This window comes from Hemitrygon akajei, chromosome 1 (genome assembly GCF_048418815.1).
Source record: "Hemitrygon akajei chromosome 1, sHemAka1.3, whole genome shotgun sequence".
In the NCBI taxonomy this organism is placed as follows: domain Eukaryota; kingdom Metazoa; phylum Chordata; class Chondrichthyes; order Myliobatiformes; family Dasyatidae; genus Hemitrygon; species Hemitrygon akajei.
In genome coordinates, this window is record NC_133124.1 from 143935914 (window position 1) to 143956239 (window position 20326).

Below are 20326 nucleotides of genomic sequence, written 5' to 3' on the forward strand. Positions count from 1 at the left end.
TGGCATTGCTAATCTGAGATAGTGTCAAGACTGCAGAAAAGGAGGAAGTCATGGAGGGATTGATTGTCTCTGTGGGTGGAAGGGGTCAATAACGCCACTTTTTTTAATAGACCACCCAATGGTAACGGAGACATTGAGGAGCAGATAGGGAGACAGGTTCTGGAAAGATGCAATAATAATAGGGTTGTCGTGGTGGGAGATTTTAATTTCCCCAATATTGATTGGCATCTCCCTGGAGCAAGGAATCCTGGATGGAGTTTGTTAGGTGCATTCAGGAAGGTTTCCTTACATAATATGTAGATAAGCCTACAAGAGAAGATGCTGTACTTGATCTGGTATTGGGAAATGAATCCTGTTAGGTGTCAGATCTCTCAGTGGGAGAGTATTTTAGAGATAGTGATCACAATTGTATCTCCTTTACCATAGCATTGGAGAGGGACAGGAACAGACAAGTTCGGAAAGTAAGGGGAAATCAGGCAGAAATTTGGAAACTATCCGGCAGAAATTTGGAAGCATAAATTGGGAACAGATATTCTCAGGGAACTGTACGGCAGCAATGTGGCAAATGTTCAGGGGATATTTGTGTAGTGCTCTGATGGTAGCGTACAGGAACCATGGTGTACAAAATCTAGTCAAGAAAAGCTTATGAAAGGTACAAAAAAACTAATGATAGAGATCTAGAAAAATGTGAGGCTATAGCAGGTAGGAATTTAAGAATGAAATTAGGAGAGCCAGAAGGGGCCATGAGAAGGCCTTGGTCAGCAGCATTAAGGAAAACTGCAAGGCATTCTACAAGTATATGAAGGGCAAGAGGATAAGACTTGAGAGAATAGGACCAATCAAGTGTGACAGTGGAAAAGTGTGTATGGAACCGGAGTAGATAGCTCAGATACTTAATGAATACTTTGCTTCGGTATTCACTATGGAAAAGAAAAGGATCTTGGCGATTGTAGGGATGGCTTATGTGGACTGAAAAGCTTGAGCATATAGACATTAAGAAAGAGGATGTGCTGGAGCCTTTGGAAAGCATCAAGTTGGATAAGTCACTGGGATATACCCCAGGCTACTGTGGGAGGAGATTGCTGAGCCTCTGGTAATGATCTTTGCATCATCAAAGGGGACAGGAGAGGTTCCAGAGAATTGGATGGTTGCGAAGTTGTTCCCTTATTCAAGAAAGGAAGTAGAGATAGCCCAGGAAATTATAGGCCAGTGAGTCTTACTTCAGTGGTTGGTAAGTTGATAGAGAAAATCCTGAGAGGCAGGATTTATGAACATTTGGAGAGACATAACATGATTAGGAATAGTCAGCATTGCTTTGTTAAAGGCAAGTCATGCCTTATGAGCCTGATTGAATTTTTTGAGGATGTGATTAAACACATTGATGAAGGTAGAGCAATAGATGTAGTGTATATGGATTTCAGCAAGACATTTGATAAAGTATGCCATGCAAGGCTTATTGACAAAGTAAAGAGGCATGGGATCCAAAAGCAAACACGCGGAAATCTGCAAATGCTGGAAATTCAAGCAACGCACACAAAATACTGGTGGAACGCAGCATCTATAGGGAGAAGCACTGTCGACGTTTTGGGCCAAGACCCTTCGTCAGGACTAACTGAAAGGGAAGATAGTAAGAGATATGAAAGTAGGAGGGGGAGGGGAAAATGCAAAATGATAGAAGACCAGAGGGGGTGGGGTGAAGCTGAGAGCCGGAAAGGTGATTGACAAAAGGGATACAGAGCTGGAGAAGGGAAAGGATCATGGGACGGGAGGCCTAGGGAGAAAGAAAAGGGGAGGGGAACACCAGAGGAAGATGGAGAACAGGCAGAGTGATGGGCAGAAAGAGAAAAAAAGGAGGGGGAGAAAAGCTAAGTATATCAGGGATGGGGTAAGGAGAGGAGGAGGGGCACACTCAGGTTGGAGGAACAACACCTTGTATACCAGCTGGGTAGCCTCCAACCTGATGGCATGAATATTGACTTCTCTAACTTCTGTTTATGCCCCTCTTCCCAGCATTTTGTGTATGTTGATGGGATCCAAAAGGGCTTTTTTTGTGGATCCAGAATTGGCTTGCCCACAGAAGGCAAAGAGTAGTTGTATTCTGCATGGAGGTCGGTGACCAGTGGTGTACCTCCGGGATCTACTCTGGGTCCCCTTCTCTTTGTGATTTTTATAAATGACCTGGATGAGGAGTGGAGGGATGGGTTAGTAAATTTGTTGATAGCACAAAGGTTGGGGGTGTTGTGGGTAGTATGAAGGACTGTCAAAGGGTTACAAGAAGACATGAATAGGATGCAAAACTGGGCTGTGAAGTGGCAGATGGAGTTCAACCCAGATAAGTGTGAGGTGCTTCATTTTAGTAGGTCAAATAAAGTATTAATGGTGAGACTCAGCAGTGTGGAGGATCAGAGGGATCGGGTCTGTGTCCATAGATTGACTCTGGTTAAGAAGTTCAACAGCCGAGAGGTAATGTTACAGCTGTGTAGAACCCTGGTCAGACCCCACTTGGTGTACTGTGCTCAGATCTGGTCACCTCACTACAAGAAAGATGTGGAAACTGTAGAAAGGGTGCAGAGGAGATTTACAAGGATGTTGCCTGGATTGGGGAGCATGCCTTACGAGAATAGGTTGAGTCAACTTGACCTTTTCTCATTGGAGTGATGGAGGATAAGAGGTGACCTGATAAGAGTTGTATAAGATGATGAGAGGCATCAATCGTGTGGATAGTCAGAGGCTTTTTCCTAGGGCTGAAATGGCTAACACAAGAGGCACAGTTTTTAGGTGCTTGGAAGTAGGTGCAGAAGAGATGGCAGGGGTAAGTTTTTTGTGCAGGGAGTGGTGAGTGCGTGGAATGGGCTGCCAGTGACTGTGGTGTAGACGGATTACAGTACGGTCTTTTAAGTCGCTCCTGGACAGGTACATTGAGCTTAGAAAAATAGAGGGTCATTGGCAATCCTAGGTAATTTGTGAAGTTAATACATGTTTGGCAAACCATTGTGAGCCAAAGGGCCTGTATTGTGCTGTTGGTTTTCTATGTTTCTATTATTGCTTTATTGTTTTTAGCAACTGTTCACATGAGGGAAGGGTGGATGGTCTTCTGAATTTGGCTAGCCCTCTCAGACTAAGTTTACTAATCTTAAATTATCCTATGCACCAGAGCCTATATTAATTTCCTGGTAAGTGCTGGGACAATTCTCTATTCATAACCTGTCTTTAGTTTGAAAACTCTTCCAGTTATGAACTTAATACACAAGAATTGTGAAGAATCTAATAACATCCAAGAAAATATATTTGGCTCTATTGTCCTGTATTAATTTTCTTCAATCTCAGATTCTTCTAGTATAATTTGTACCATGCATAAATTACACTGGGATTTATCAGTACAATAACATAGCGATTAACGTGATGCTTTTTCAGCTTGTGTGTTCCGGTGCCATTCTGTAAGGAGTCTCTGTATATCCTCCCTTTTCAATTTGTGGGGCTTCTCCTGGTCCTCTGGTTTCCTCCCACAGTCTGAAGATGGACTGGGTAAATAAATTGGTCATTGTAAATTGTCCTGTGATTAGGTTAGCGTTAATCGTGTTTGTCGAGGGTTGTTGGAAAGGCATGGCTGAAAATAAAAATATCCCCATTTCAAGTTATAGGAGCAGAATGATAAATATATTCAAATAGATTGCTCAAGGATTTTGTTCTATGAATTCATCATTGCTAGTTAAGTAGCTATTGTGCTGATTGAATAAGCTGTATTCCATTAAGTTTGTGACTATTGTGCAGTAATTTAAAATCTAACATCACTCTGAAAGACTTGAGAGCCAAATATGAAGATAATACCTCTCACTAATCTTAATATCTGAACCTGCAACAGCCAGGTTATATTTTGTGCAAAAAGAAGCTTGTTTAGATGAAATCGAAGAAGAGAAATTCTGTCAACACAAAAATGCCCATCAGGTAATTAAAAGACTAACGGTGTTTTCCCTTCCCCTTAGAGATGTTCAATTCATACACTGCAACCTAGGAATGATAGACTAAACTTAATGGGATTGCAATACAGATTTATCAAGGTGATGGTGCTGACAAATTATATTGACCAACTGCACATCCTCAGTTCTTCATTTTATAAAGAAGTTAACAGCAGATATAGTGAAAAGGAGTTTAATGTGATAAATTGGATCAGCAAATTTGCTGATGATACAAAGATTGGAGGTGTAGTGGACAGTGAGGAAGGTTTTCAAAGCTTGCAGAGGGACTTGGACCAGCTGGAAAAGTGGGCTGACAAATGGCAGATGGAGGTTAATGCAGACAAGTGTGAGGTATTGCACTCTGGAAGGACAAACCAAGGTAGAGCATGCAAAGTAAATGGTAGAACACAGCAGTGCAGTAGAACAGAGGAATCTGGGAATACAGATACTTAATTCCCAAAAAGTGGCGTCACAGGTAGATAGGGTCATAGAGATTTTAGTACATTGGCCTTTGTAAATCAAAGTATTGAGTATAAGAGTTGGAATGTTATGGTGAGGTTGTATAAGACATTGGTGAGGCTGAATTTGGAGTATTGTGAGCAGTTTTGATCACCTGATTACAGGAAGGATAATAAGGTTGAAAGAGTGCAGAGAAGGTTTACAAGGATGTTGCTGGGACTTGAGAAACTGAGTTACAGAGAAAGGTTGTGAATAGCTTAGGACTTTATTCTCTGGAGTGTAGAAGAATGAGGGGAGATTTGATAGAGGTATATAAAATTATGGGTATAGAGTGAATGCAAGCAGGCTTTTCCCACTGACGCTAGGGGAGAAAAAAAACAGAGGACATAGGTTAAGAGTGAGGGGGGGAAGTTTAAAGGGAACATTGGGGGGGGGGCTTCTTCACACAGAGAGTGGTGGAAGTGTGGAATAAGCTGCCAGATGAAGTGGTAAATGTGGGTCCACTGGGTGCAGGTCAGTGGGACTAGGCAGAAAAATGGTTGGGCACAGCCAAGAAGGGCCGAAGGGCCTGTTTTTGCAAATGCTGGGTGGTTAGTGTATGTATACACTGTCAGGATCTGCAGCTTCTCCAGTTTTCTTCCTCATTCTAAGGATGCTGGTAAATTAGTTGACCATTATAAATTATGCCCAATGTATGTAAATGGAAGAAGAATTAAAGTGGGGAAGGCAATGTGAGAATAACCTTCAGGGAAATTAGACTGATGAGATTCAGTCCTGAAGAAGGATCTCTGCCTGAATCGTCAACTGTCCACAGATGCTGTCTGACCTGCTGAGTTCCTCCAGCAATTTGTGTGTGTTGCTGTGAATTTCCAGCATTTGCAGAATCTCATGGTTTTGATGTCTGAATGACATATTGCAATCTTGTCAGGTTGTTCAACCAATTTAATACAGGATGTTCTTGGCCTGTCTTGCCCTTCTCATGAAGCTCAACTCTGATAAAGCATAAACTACATACCATGCCACTATAATTAACATTATTTGGGCAGTCTTGCCTTTTATTTTTCCCTGCACTTGTTTTAGCACATGCAATTTTTGAGTAAAATAATTTCCAAGTGTAAAGTTGAAACCAATATGCTGATGTTTAAGCAAACAAGTGTGCTCAGACACCACTTCCCACAGGTGCACTACAGTCTCTGTTGACACCACGATGCATGTGCACGGTCAGCCTCAGCAGCGACACCAAGTGGAGCAAAAGGGCAGCTCAATAACAATTCTCTCAAAGGGTGCCACAACGGGTCACACTTGTCTTGTATACTACTAAAACTCTCAAAAAGAAAAAGAGTGAGATGCATTCCTTCAAATGAAAGACTAAGTCCCTGAATGGAGGGAAGGATAGGTGTTGCATTGCCTGTATTTTCATGGGAAATTACTATGACAAGGAATGAGTGGTGGCGATAGATGAGAAGATGAAGGAATGTGGATTGCTGACAGGACAGATGTACTTTGTGGTATTGTTGAAGATGACAATAATTAAGCAGGATAATTCAATATAGGTGGAAGGTGAGAATATACTTGAGCTTGTTACGTACCCCATAACTGGGTGTCTTACCAGCAAAGATAGAAGTGTCCGTTGGAGTCTGGTGATACCATTTTCAACAATATTTATTAGCAAAAATATACAAAATAATATCAATGCAAATATACAGAGAATATACGTTAGCAATACTAAACCTAAAAGTGTGGGTATAATAATAATCACTAATGAAACAAGCTCTATCGTTGTCTAGGGGATAATGAATTGTCAGATGGAAATATAAAGTTCAGTTCAGTTCATGCAGGCTGCGGTAGTTGTTTGTCGATGTGTTGCAATTGTTAGAGAGAGAGAGAGAGAGAGAGAAAACGTGTGAACAGTAACAGCTATTATCTTGCCAACCTTCCTTTACGATTTTGATCCGTCGATGAGTTGTTGTTGTGGCCATTCACGTATGACCCCTCCGTCCTTTAGCTAGACCGTTCTTCCGTGGTGGACTCATCACCCAGGCAAGGGTGGACACACACACAAGCAGCCACTGGTCTCGCTACAAAACACTGTGAGTTAAAATTTACCGACCCTTCGTTCGGTCTCCGATCTCCCACCCTGTCTCATGGGGATTCTGATGCTCATTAGCGTTTCTCCTGGTGCGTCTGAGGGGTGTTACCCCAGACCTCACTTTTATCCCCACTCACGGGGTCTCAGGTATCAATCAGGTTGGGATGATGTAACCCATCAAAGCAGCCCACTCTGGTTGCCCCCTGAGGGGTTTCAATGAATAGAACAGTACCAAGTAAACAATCCTTCTCCAAAAGACAATAGCAGAAATCAATGGTTCCGCTCCTCTTTTGTTAGTAGATGTTCCACCTTAGCTGTGTCTCTCTCTCATTCTCTTTCATGAGCTGTTATCAATAACAACTGCCCTGGCAGATTTCCTTTTGTTTCTCTTACTTCCTTGGTAGCAGCATCGAAATAGTAGCGATTTGTGATTCTCCAAAAGGGGGGGGGGGACATGGGCGACTCTGCACCCTTCTGCCCATCAGAGTTGTTCATCCTTCGTAACAAGCTCTATCCTTGTTTTGATTTGCAAACCAAAATCTCAGATTGCTTACTGATTTTATTAATTTGCTTTCAAAATGTAGATATCGGGGTTCCGGTGATGTCATCATCGAGAATGGCAGCTTAAGTCACTAGCTCCTCCGGAAAAACGCGTATTAAGCCCCGTTATCCCATCAAATATAATATTTTACAAAAAATATTTGAGCTAAAAAGAGGGGCAAGAATGGGGAAAAAGAATGGAAATAAAAAAAGCAACACTGCGGAGCCTGCATCTGAGAGGAGTGCAGCGAGCGGCTCTCCTACCCGACTGCGTGCTAGCTGGGAGGCTGCTGGGCCTAGTTCAGGCGAAGCGGCAAATGTCTTCGAAATCCTGAAAGAGATAATGGAGGTCCAGAAAGAAATAAAGCAGCAGCTCTGTGATACTAAGTCAGAGCTCACCAGCGTCATTCAAAAAATAGTGGTGGCAGAGACTCGAATTGAGAAGGTGGAAGATCGCATTCAAAACGTGGAATGGATACTGAGCAAGGCAATAAAAATAATACATCACCAAGAAGGTAAACTGCTTGACCTGGAGGGAAGACCTGGTGAAAAAATATCAGAATCTACAACGTTCCCGAAGGAGCGGAGGGCTCGTCTATGACGGAGTTTGTGGGAAAGTTACTGCGGGATGCGTTGGATATTCCCTTGGCTATGAAGCTGGAAGTCGAAAGAGCCCACCGTGCATTAGTCCCAAAACCTACCCAGGATAAAAAGCCACGCTCAATAATAATAAAATTCCTTCAGTACAACACCAAGGCAGAGATTCTACGAAGGGCCTGGGGTAAGAAGAGAGTGTTTTTCGATGATAAATTAATATATTTTGACCAAGATTACCACCCCCCCGCTGTCTTGCAGAAACGCAAAGAATACTCTGAAGTAAAGCAAGTACTAAAGCAAAAAAAGATTAAATTTCAAACTCCGTACCCTGCTAAACTTCGAGTGTTTTATGACAACGGGACGTGGTTGTACCAGACAGTGGAAGAGGCGACTACAGACATGAAGGCCAGAGGGTTGCCCGTCAGGGTGACCAAAACGAAGGAAAGCCTGGCCGAGGAATTATCCCACTCTGCTTGGGAAATAGTGCGAGAATTGAGAAGGCAGGAGACGGGAGGAGTCTGAGAGAAATATATCAGGAAGAGACCGGGAGTTTCCTAAAGACAATCCTCACTCACCCCTTTCAGAAGAGCCATAAGGTTTGGCTAACTTTAAAACTGCTGAGAAGCTATACAGAAGCAAAAGTACATGGTGATATACCTATCTCGAGAAATACTTATTATAATGTGGATTTTATATTACTTAGTTGTTATTCTTTTTTCGCTCACTTACTCCTTTTTCCCCACCAAAATGAGAATATATATATATGTAAAGTATGTGTGTGTATGTATGTATATATGTATATGTATATATATATATATATATATATATAGGAGTACACATGGGTATATATATATATATATATATAGGAGTACACATGGGTATATATATATATATATATATATATATATATATATATATAGCAGTACACAGGGAAATCTTTTCTGTGTAATGGATTTGTTCACTGACTTTTATGAATACTGCAATGCGGTCCCTCAACTCACAAGTAGGAGGGGTTATCTAGACATTTCCTCTAGCTCAACACAGGGTCATCTACTAGAGACCTCAGCCTTCGAATCCCACGTTCATTGCCATTTTTGCTATTATTTGCGTTTCTTGGTTCTTATTTGTTCAGGGAGTAGATCGATTAAGTTTTATTCTAATTTCAATGATATATTGACAGATAAATACAGATGGCTAAGGACAAGGTAAAATTCATTTCTTTTAATGTCAATGGGCTATTAAATCCAATCCATCATAAGAGGATTTTATCCAATTTGGAACAATTTGATTCATACTGGGAAAAATGGTTTAACTACATAATGCCTCATAGGCCTGATTTTATTCTCACAAATCAATGAATCTGTTGTAAAAAAAAAGATCAATCCCTAGTTGTACATAGTTCTTTCCTTTTTCTTGTTTTTTCCCCCACTCTTTTCTATAAGTGTATTTCTCAGATAAATACTTTGTGGAGATTTGTGATATATATGATATATAGGTACAATGTCTGAAATACATCCTATGGAAATGTTTGTTTGATAAACATTGAACTTCAATAAAAAAATTTACAAAAGGTAGATATCACTGCCAAGGCCAGCACAAGCCCTATCCTTGTTCTGATTACACATGAGGAAATGTTTTGAGTCCTATCACTTACAGTAGAGGGAAAGATGATATCTTAAAGGCACTGGTTTGAAAATCCAAAGGTTCAAAGGTTCATTTTATTGTCAAAGTATTCATGTACAACTCTGATTTTTGTCTACCTCATAATCAGAGAAGGTCCAAAGAAGACGGAGAAATAGGGAGAATGAAATAGAGCCCTCACAGAATGCAGGCTAACAGGAGGTGTAGTCAAGGTAGCTAAGAGTCAGTGGGCATGTAATGGGATATTACTATTTCCTGAAATAGGGGTAGAAACATGAAGAAAGGAAAATGTCAGATTAGTGTGAGGTCAGGGCCTTCTACAATGCTCCAACATGTAACAAAGCTGGAGGAATAGCACCCTATCTTTTCTTTTGGTACATTATTTCATTATATCAGATAACACAGCCAAGGACCCCTCTACCCCAGGTACTTATCTTTCCCTACCACAGAAGATACAGAAGTTACAGAAACCTTATTCCTGATGAAGGGTCTCGGCCCGAACCGTTGGCTACTCTTTTCTCACAGATGCTGCCCGACCTGCTGAGTTCTTCCAGCATCATGTATGTATTCTAATGTAATCCGCATGTTTTTTGCTATTATGTATTGCATTGTGCTGCTGCTGCAAAGACAAATTTCAAGAGATATGTTGAAATCTGATTCTGAACTTCTATCCCACTCAAAATAGACTCTTGAATGGCCTTGTATACTAGTGCACTATTTATCTCTCGGTTAACCTTGTCACATCCAATCTACCTTATTTCTCCACCTGCACAGCACTTACTCTGTAACTGTATTTTGCATTTGTTTTCTTTCCTACCTTGATGTGTACAGCACACAAACAAAATTTGCATTCTATCTCAGTACATGTGACAATAATAAACCTATGCCAACATTAGGATTTAAATCAGTGTCAGATATCCTGTTTCTTTTGTCTGCATGGTTGTGGCTATACCGTCCTGTTTGTTTGTTTTTCCTTTTGTCTTCAACTGCCAGTATTTCTAACTGCTCAGTCAATTTGTGGATCACCCAAAATTAGGTGGTGTCATTAATAATGAAGAAAGTTATTGTAGATTACCATAAGACATAGGAGCAGGTAGACGGCCAAAAAGAGGGCATATATAATAGAGCAAAAATTATTGGGAAGGTAGAGGATTGGGAAGCTTTTAAAAACCAACAGAAGGCAACTAAAAAAGTCATTAAGAAGGTAAAGCTAGAAATCAAAAGTAAGTTAGCCAGTAATAGTAAAGAGGATACCTAAAGTTTCTTCAGATACATAAAGTGTAAAAAGAGGCAAGAGTGGATATCAGACTGCTAGAAAACAATGCTGGAAAGGTAGTAATGGGGCGCAAGGAAATAGCAGATGAATTGAATAAGTATCTTGCATCAGTCTTCACTGTGGAAGACACGAGCAGTATGGTAGAAGCTCCAGGTGTCGGGGGCATGAAGTGTGTGTAGTTACCATTATGGTAGAGAAGGTTCTTGGGAAACTAAAAGGCCTGAAGGTAGATAAGTCACTCCTGGGTTCTGAAAGAGGTTGCTCAAGACATTGTGAAGACATTAGTAATGATTTTTCAATAATCAGTACATTCTGAAATGGTTCCGGAAGACTGAAATATTGCAAATGCCACTCCACTCTTTGAGAAGGGAGAGAGGAGGAAGAAAGGAAACTTAAGAGTTAGTCTGACATCAGTAGTTGGGAAGATGTTGGAGTCAATTATTAACAATGAGGTCCTTATGGTTTCCTCAAGAGAAAATCTTGCCTGCCAAATCTGTTGGAATTACTTCAAAGAAATAACAAGCAGGATAGACAAAGGGGAATCAGTTTATGTTTTGTACTACTCGGATTTCTAGAGGGCCTTTGATGATGTGCCACACATAAGGCTACGAGTCCATGGTATTAAAGGAAAGATTATAGCATGGATAAAGCAGTGGCTGATTGGCAGAATGGGAATAAATGGAACCTTTTCTGGTTGGCTGCTGGTGTTCCACAGGAGTCTGTGTTGGGACCAATTGTTTTTATGTTTTATGTCAATGATTTGGATGATGGAATTGATAGCTTTGTTGCAAAGTTTGCAGATGATATGAAGGTTAGTGAGGGACAAGTAATTTTGAGGAGTAGAGAGGCTACAGAAGGGTTTAGACTGATTAGGAGAATAGGCAAATAACTGGCAGATGGAACACAGTGTTGTGAAGTGTATGGTCATGCACTTTGGTAGAAGAAATGAAAAAGTTGACTATTTTCTAAATGGAGAGAAAATACAAAAAACACTTTGGTGCAGAGGGACTTGGGAATCCTTCAGCAGGATTCCCTAAAAGTTAAATTGCAGGTTGAGACTTTGGTGAGGAAGGCAAATGTGAAGTTAGCATTCATTTCAAGAGGACCAGAATACAAAAACAAGAATTTAATGTTGAAGCCTCACTTGGGAGTTTTGGACCCTCATTCTGGGATTGAATGGCTTGTCATGTGAAGAGCACTTGATGGCTCTGGGCCTGTATTCACTAGAATTCAGAAGAGCTAGGGGTGAACTCATTGAAACCTATCAAAGCAGGTTTTGATAGATTTGAAAGAGTGGATGTGGAAAGAATGTTTCCTATGTGATGGAAAAGTCTAAGAACAGACTCAGAATAGAAGGATGTCCTTTTAGAACAGATGAGGAGCAATGTCTTTAGCCAGAGAATGGTGGATCTGTGGAATTCTTTGCCAAGGGCAGCTGTAAAGCCATGTCTTGATGTATATTTGAGACAGAGATTATTGATTGGTCAGGCATGAAGGAATATGGGGAGAAGGCAGGAAATTGCAGCTGAGAGAAAAATTGGATCAACCTTGATGAAATGATGGAGCAGACTCAATGGGGCAAATGGCCTAATTCTGCTCCTGTATCTTATGGCCTTATCGGTGGATGGAAATTGAGGGTTGCTGTTTGGGTTGAGACTCTCATGCTGGACCACTTGTGATTGGCTAAATACTGATGATTGTCATCTTTTGTGAGTTATCCATTGATGTATATACCCTTATGCCATGAACAATGATCATCAGCAGTCAAAAAGCTACCCCCCTTAAAAAAAGATGACCAGATCCAGCACTACTTACTTGTTTTATAAGCCTTTGGTATTTTTTTATTTTGACCTGGCAATTTATTCTTCCTCAACATTGATGGTATGTTACGGGGGATCTTGATCAGTTAGATTTCTGTACAGATTAATGGTGAGGTGATGTATTTTGGAAAGTCAACTCAGCTTAGGACTTAGAGTAATTGGCAGGGTTTTGAGGAGAGCAATGGAGCAGATGGACAAGTACAGAGTCTGTTAAAAACAGCATTACAGGTAGACAAGAGTAGTGAAAAATGTGTTTACTACACTGGCCTTCACTAGCAGGGCAGAAGTTGGGACATTACGTTGCAGTTGCACAAGTCAGTGGTAAGATTACACTTGGAGTTTTGTCATCTCATTATAGGAAAGGTGTGGTTAAACTAGGGAAAAAAAGTGCCAACATTGCCAGAACTAGAGACTCCAAGAGATTGGCCAGGCTAGGTCTTTATTCCTTGGATCGTGTGAAAATGAGGGGCAACCTTATAGAAACGTCTAAATTATGATAGGTATAGAGTGAATGGCAAGTCATTGCACCAGGGATGGGGAGACAAAAACTAGAGGGCATAGGTTTAGGGTGAGAGGGGAAAAGATTTAAAAGGAATCTGAGGAGCAATCTTTTCCTCACACAGAGATTGCTGAGCATATGGAACGAACTGCCAAAAACAGATACAATTGTATCCTTTGAGAAGCAGTGGGATAGGTACATGGAGGGTGAGGCTTGTTTAGATAGGAACCAAAGACAGGAAATTGGGATAAGCTGGGTGGGCACCGTGGTCAGTATGAACTGAATAGGCCTGTATTCATGCTGTATTGCTCCAAGACTATTTAGAGTAATTGTTACCTTGACAACATTGGTTTGCACTTAATAAGATATGCTCTGCTTTCTTAACTCTTTTCGGCATCTTTGAAGTGAGCTTTCTACTTTTTCATTCCTGATAAAGAATCCTCATCCAGAACTGTTGACTGTTTCACATCCCTACTGTTGCTGCTCAACTTGCTCTGTGTTTCCAACATTTTCAGTCCTAGTTTCTGGCCTGTCTGTGGTCCCAGAATACTGTATTTCTGCCCTGTCTCCTCTCAGTCTTCTAATCTCCAGAAGATATGAGCATTGTTTGTCTAGTCTTTCCTCTTACAGCAACCCTCTCATTCCAGTTATTACTCTACTCAACCTCTTCCAATGCTTCAGCCTTAAATATGATCGGTACAATACCCTATACAAATCTCCAGATGTATATAATGCCTTCTATTATTGAATTTTAACTTCCCTCCATTTGAATTTAATTCTCACAATAAACAACAACATTGCATTAGCTTTCCAAATTACTTTCTGCACCTACAGAGTGGTGTTTTATTGGGAATTGTACACCAGAGAATCCAGATCTATCCTTTTCAGAGGACTAATCCTTCATTATTCAGTTAACATTTTGTTATATTTCCTGCTCCAATGGGTAATTTCCCATTTCACACATTATCCTCCATTTGACAGATCCTTGCCCACTCAATCAGGTGTGAGACAAATTACCTGCATCATCTGCAAAACTGATATCAAGAATAACTGCTACAGATGTCCCTAACTAGCATGCTATTATCCTACTTTAGATAAATGTAGATCTGTTATTGTTGGTTCTGTGCCAGGAGCCAGGAGGTATAGAGTGATCTTGATCACCCATCACCAATTATTCCTTTGAGATGCATATAGGAATGGCTCACTCATGTTTTTATTAATTTGTTTTCAATCACTGCCAAGGTCAATATTTGTCTATACACAATTCCCCATAATAAGATGTGGTATTCATGAACCATCATCTTGGATGACTGCAGTCTTCCTGGTGAAAGCAACAACTAGTGACGCTGGGTAGGAAGTTGTACGATTTACAACAGGAATTTCTGAAAGGCTAGCAATGTAAGATGGTGGTGTGTTCCAATGCAGCAGCCCCTCGGGGCTAAAGGTGCACTTTTTTTTATTAAATGTGTTTTTTATGATCATAAGACTACACTGGACTCCAAGATCTAAGGGTACAAGCGGGTCTACTGCATCAGTGATCTGCTTGTTTAGAGCAGCCAGCCAGGGTATTGAAGGAGCCAGTGGACATGTTGGAGGAGAAGCCAGCAGTCAGATTATAGGAGGAGAAGCTGATGGTCAGGTGAGAGAAGGTTCAGAAGAGCTGACCTGATTGTAGACCATCTTGCTGCCTGTTACTTGAAGGCCTCTGAGTTGGTGCAAGAAAACAGCGTGCAGCGTAACTGTAAGTCCTGGATGTTTCTCTTGCGATTGCAAGACCCTGTTGGACAATGATGCCACAGGCCTGTTTCTCTTATTTGGTGGTAAGACAGGCAATGGGGCAGCAGCATTGCCTCAGTTGAAGCAAGGAATAGACCTCAAGCCATGGGATTGCCTGCTGCCGCAGTCAAGGTGAGATAACGCCAGAGGTGGTGTCTGTGCTCGTTTGGGGGCTGGCCACTCCTGTCGGTGCTGCTTTCCAGTGTTCAACCAGTGGAATGGCAGGCTGGATTGGTGGGAGCTGTACTTGTATGTTGCCTAGGGTCTAGAACTATACATGTTTTCTTGTGTAATAATGTGTATTTTTTTTCTCTTGCTATTTTGAATATATGTTATGCACCCTGGCCCCCAAGGAACATTGGCTTATTTAGCTGTATCCATGTATGATTTAATTTGTGTGTCTTAGTCCATATACTGTGAAGTGTATTCAACCAGTTTCAGAACACAACTGAAATTACCATTAAAAATGATACAATCAATAACTTTTGTACACTAATGATCAGTTCTGTGGAAGCAAACAGCCGATTTAGTCATCAGATCAGTTTTGATATGTACTAGCAATGGTGTAACTGTAAAACAAATCACACAACCTCTGACATCAGAGTGGGAATAAATTACATTTTAGTTGTTATAACCAGGTATTTCGTTATGAAGTGAAAACAAAGTCAATTTTGTTTACATTTCTTTAATATAGGCTGAAGCAATCATTACACAGAAGAGGCTGACACAAAATTATATATTGTTATATTTACACCTCTCAAACAAAATGAAACTCCACAAGGAGAGGTCAACTCTCAATACAAACCAGAAACAAAAACCACAATAATTTACCATAAGAAGTAATTCTAGATTCAGTGTGATAGCCTTTTCTTTTTTACAATATGCAAAACACATCAAATGTTTACTATTCCAAAAACAATTCTGTTTAAACATTATTAAAATTTTGGCAACATTCTTTCAGTTTAACCATGAAGGATTGCAAGGATGTGTGATGAATTTTAGAATCTACTTTGACATACCATGTCTTGATGAAGTTTTCCTATGCTTTTCTTGCACAGAACAATTACTGTTGTGCCTATGATTGTATAATTAAGAGCTAGTAAGTAACCATTGACAATTAGCATCAGCTGAAATTACTATTGTAGATTAACGGTTCCTGTCTTATTGTATACTTATCTTCTCAATTCCATTTTTGTATTAGAATCCCCACAGTTAACTACAAAGATCTTACTATTTCCTAACCAGGGACTTGTTTATTAAACATGTTGCAACTTTTATTTCAAAAGAACAGCTCTGTATTTTGTGCCTCCAGAATGTTTTCTACAAGTTTTCTACTTGATGGAGATTACCTATAACTTGTGAAATGTTCAAAGATTATGTAAATACATCTCAAGATTAAAAACATCAATATATAATTGTGCCTATTGTTTTAAAAAAGCAAACTGCATTTGAAAACAATTTACGTACTTGCTACCATCTTATGCTTATTGTAAGGATGTTCAGGGATGAAATAAGAGGAATGGAGGGATTGTACTGATTTACTGAATATCGCATGACCTATTCTAGCCATGTAAAACAATGATGTAATACAAAATACAATATTTGACATAATGCAAAGGCTTAATTTACTGAAAAAGTTAAAGATATATTTAAGATTAGTCATGCCTAGAGGAGATGGCAAGTATACATAACGTTTGTACGTTCCCCAGTCTGCAGCTTCCCATATTTAAAATGATGCATGAATCGAGAGCTGAAATACATAACAAACAAGCCCCTGAAAGTATTTTTATTTAGATGTATTGTTGCACAAGGGATAAGACCTGAGCTGTAATTCTATGGCTACTGCTCTGTCATAGATGAAACATGTATTTTGTTTTCCTATTATTGTACTCTATGGGTTTTACTTACCCAGCCTGCTGGGTGAAACTCTCATTTAAAAAGAAAAATTGAGAGAAAGGCAATGTTATTTAGAGAATTCCCTGCTACCTTTTGTGATTTTAAAAATTTGTGATACTACTGTACGCCACTTACTTTCCACTGTCATCACCTAAAATTCATATTTAAAATTAGAAAAAGTGGAGAAAGGGAAAAATGAAGAGTGCATATGAACAGCGGCAAGTGTAGAGAAAATAACATTGTGCCACATGCATAAAACAAGGCAATTTTGTGGATAGTTAAATTTAGCAGAAAGCAATGTCTAAACAGTTTATGAAATTACAAATTCTGTTACAGCGAATGGCTCATTTTGTTAGGATCAACATTAAGCATTAGAAAATTACTATGTCTAACTGTGTAAAAACATCCTTTAATTCTGTTACTGTCATGGCACTCTAACAACTAAACATTAAATCCACACTGATTTCTCATGCCGTAGTTGCGCTGTATTGCTTGTATTATGTTAGCTGGTAGTCTGCTAAATTCACCTCTATTACTGTACAGGCAGTAAATACATCTAACTTATGCTGCTTATCGCCCCCATTCTATAGAACAATCTTTGTGCATGGATAAAATCCAATAAATAAAATCTTCTATTTTCCTTGATATGCTCTGAATTCAACATACTCTTCTTTAACTTTCAATCACTGAACACCTTCCCTGACAGTTTTAAATAAAGTTATCCATTCCTCAATAAAACATCTTTTAACATGTTGTGCTCTGTCAATAGAGTGAGCTTTATAGCATGTTTTATATGATTTGGCACCTTCTGGTAGAAGGGAGAAATAAAGCAACTGGCAAACTAAAAAGCAACTGCGAAAGGGAACAGTCTTTATGGACTGTTAAATCCAAACGATAATGCAACCAGTAAAACTTCCCCCAATCCCTAACTGCCTTTTCCTCTTTATTCCACCAGTCACCTCTCTCATGAGGTTCTCAAATAATATAAATGTGTGAGAATCATTTTCCCCCAAACACACCATTCCAGAATGGATTTCTCAAGATTACAGAGACTCCTACCATAATCTCCATAATATAATCTGTACATTTATGAAAACCTTGGGGCTGAACGGTCATTAGTGGTGGTTTTTCTCAGCTTTACTCCCCGTCGGATGGCGCTGAGCATGTCTTCACCTTGCGGAGGCAAGGGGGCCATGGAACTCTCCGCTCCTTCATCTGACTCCTGCAAGCTCAAAGTGACTTCAGAGTGATCCCCTGTTGCAGGCGCCACAGTGACGGCCATGTTGGGGGCTCCAATGACTGTTGTCACCTGCTGGTTCATCGCAGACTGCCTCTCTTCTTCTGTAGGGTTTACGGACTGCGATGGCACAGGTGAGGTGACAGGTGGCTGCATGCAAGTAGGTGAAGAGGTATTGCTCTCTGCAGTGTCGGGACCCTGCTTTGGTTCCTCTGGCCAAGGCTGCGTGCCAGAAGACCCACCTGCTTCAGGCACAGTTGGAGTTTTAACAGGAATCACAGGGGTCTTAATTGGTATCGGGCCTGCGCCTACAGTTGCTCTTCGCACCGAGGGTTTGGTTGAAGGTGTCCGCCTAATTGTAGCGACACCTGGAGTCATCATCGCTGATCCCGAGTTTGTGGGCAGGCCTGCTGTGGATGCAGGGCGCTTTGCCTGGAACATTCGGCGATAGGACTGGCTTATATCGCTATTCCGTGGAATAGTGGAGGACTTGTCAAACTCGGTCTGTTCGACATCTTGATCACCACTAACCGAGAAGTAATCATAATCTGAAACTAAACAGATTATTAAAAACCGAGTTTTGAATTAAAATTGACATTGCATTGCAGTAAAATGCAGTAATGCACATAGATCTAAAGGCTGGAAAATGTGTGGTTGAATTCACCTTCATTCTTTGTTGCTGTTACTACCAATGAGGGGAATATTTTGTATCTGGTAATCCCAACTACACACATCACTGATTTCTTGATTGGCAACTAATAACTGAAGGTATTGTATTTATGGACAATGTAATAATTCTCCATAATTTCATTAGCCAACAGTGCCAAGCGCTGAAAGCCACTACCTGCAACATTGCATTCAATTCTGACTACTGAACCTTAGAAACGATGAGCTGAGCGATTAGCAGCTGAGAGTCCACAGCTTTTTCAGAATGGCTTCTTCATTTCATTACAAATAACCTCTCTTTTTCTTTATGGACAGGTGCCTGTGTGGTGGCAGGTGTAAATATATTGCTTTCTGCTGCCTCAAGATCCTGCTCTGGTCTAAGCTCCATGTCAGAAGACCCAGCTGATCTTGAGGCACAGTTGGGAGTTTCAACAGGAATCAAAGGATTCTCAACTGGTATCGGGTCTGCTCGTACATTTTCTCTTTGCACTGCAGGTCTGTTTGAGAGTTACCTACCTCCACTGAATCTGGAATTCTCCTCAGTGCAGAGAAAGATGATGGCAAATTTAATACAGATGTAAAAAATCATGACAGATTTAAACAGGATAATAGGAAAACTATTTATGTTACCAGATGGGTGTTAAGTATGGAGAACATAAATTTATTGCCATTTGTAAAAGATGCAGGACAAGCTAAGGAAAAGTTCATGTTATTTCTCAATCAGGAATGCATTTCCTGAACATGTAGTAGATGCAGATTTCAGAAAGGGACTGAAGATAAAAAATTTGCAAGGCCAAGAGGCAAGTGCAGGGGGAATCGGACTAGATTGCCCTTTAAAGAGCCAGCGGAGACTTGATGGACCCAATTGTTACCACCTGTGCTGCAGTAATTTTACATCAGTTCAGCAATTACATAACTGAATGCACATCTGATTATGCCAACTATCAAAATTAATTCAATAACGGCACTGTACTGAATAATGCCCGTAATGTAGGTAGTATATTATAAGATATAAATGTCGGGGAAACTGTGTCTGCTATACATTTTGTAGAATTTTGAATGCATGTAAAAGATATCAAGGAAAAGTAACAAGAGATACATGAAATGCTGCAAAGTTATTAGCATTGTTGAATAATATTTCTGTTCCTGATATTGCAAAGAATATGTGTGGCAATATTCCATTCTGCTGAACTATACAGTTCATCTGTTCCTTGTAAAAAAATATGTGCATCGAATCATTTACCTGCACGGGTATCTAAGACCCTGTTGGAGGAGGAGAGTTCTGTGAATTATCTCCCTGAGTAGAATGCCAAAGCAGAATACTTCTTTGCAGAATTTTCAGGTTGTTTGATGGTAAGAAAGGCCCACTGTCAGAGACACGAAAATTTGGAGAAATAATACTGCCCTTGAGGTGGTTGTGGTAGGGATAAGGCTGTCAACCATCTTCTGGATTATGCAAGTACTGAGGTCTGGAAAAGCATATACTAGCCTTTGTCGAGGTTCATCCCATATAGCTGTGCAACGTGAGCCTACATGCTTTTCCAGGATGCACACAGAGAAATAACAAAAGTCAACAGGCTGTATTGGAGAAAATGACAAACAAAACCCGAAAGGCAATAAATTCCCCAGGATCTGATGAATGCATAAGGTTTTGAAGGATGTGGCTAATGGATGAATGGACAAACTTCTTCCAAAATTTTATATAAACTTGGAAGTAGGAAATTAAAGCTTCCTGTTTAAGGAAGAACAGAGAATTGAAAACCATGAACCAATTAGACCAATTTCAGCAGTAGGAAAATCGCTGCAAACTATTACATTTGGGTACAGAGAAGTTAGCAAGCAAATAGTTAAAAGGCAAACAGTACATTAGCCTT

General features: G+C 40.2%; 1 protein-coding gene across 6 annotated transcripts in view; it reads right to left on the minus strand.

Moving 5' to 3' along the window:
- Positions 1-15322: 15322 nt before the first annotated feature.
- LOC140731223 (protein MTSS 1-like) overlaps positions 15323-20326 on the minus strand; it is a 306022-nt gene continuing 301018 nt past the window's right edge. For all 6 annotated transcript variants that reach the window (XM_073052740.1, XM_073052720.1, XM_073052731.1 and 3 more), the window contains one exon: positions 15323-18340. In XM_073052740.1, the coding sequence (XP_072908841.1) occupies positions 17637-18340 (704 nt within the window). In that variant the 3' untranslated portion in view covers positions 15323-17636. The remainder of the gene's footprint in view (positions 18341-20326) is intronic.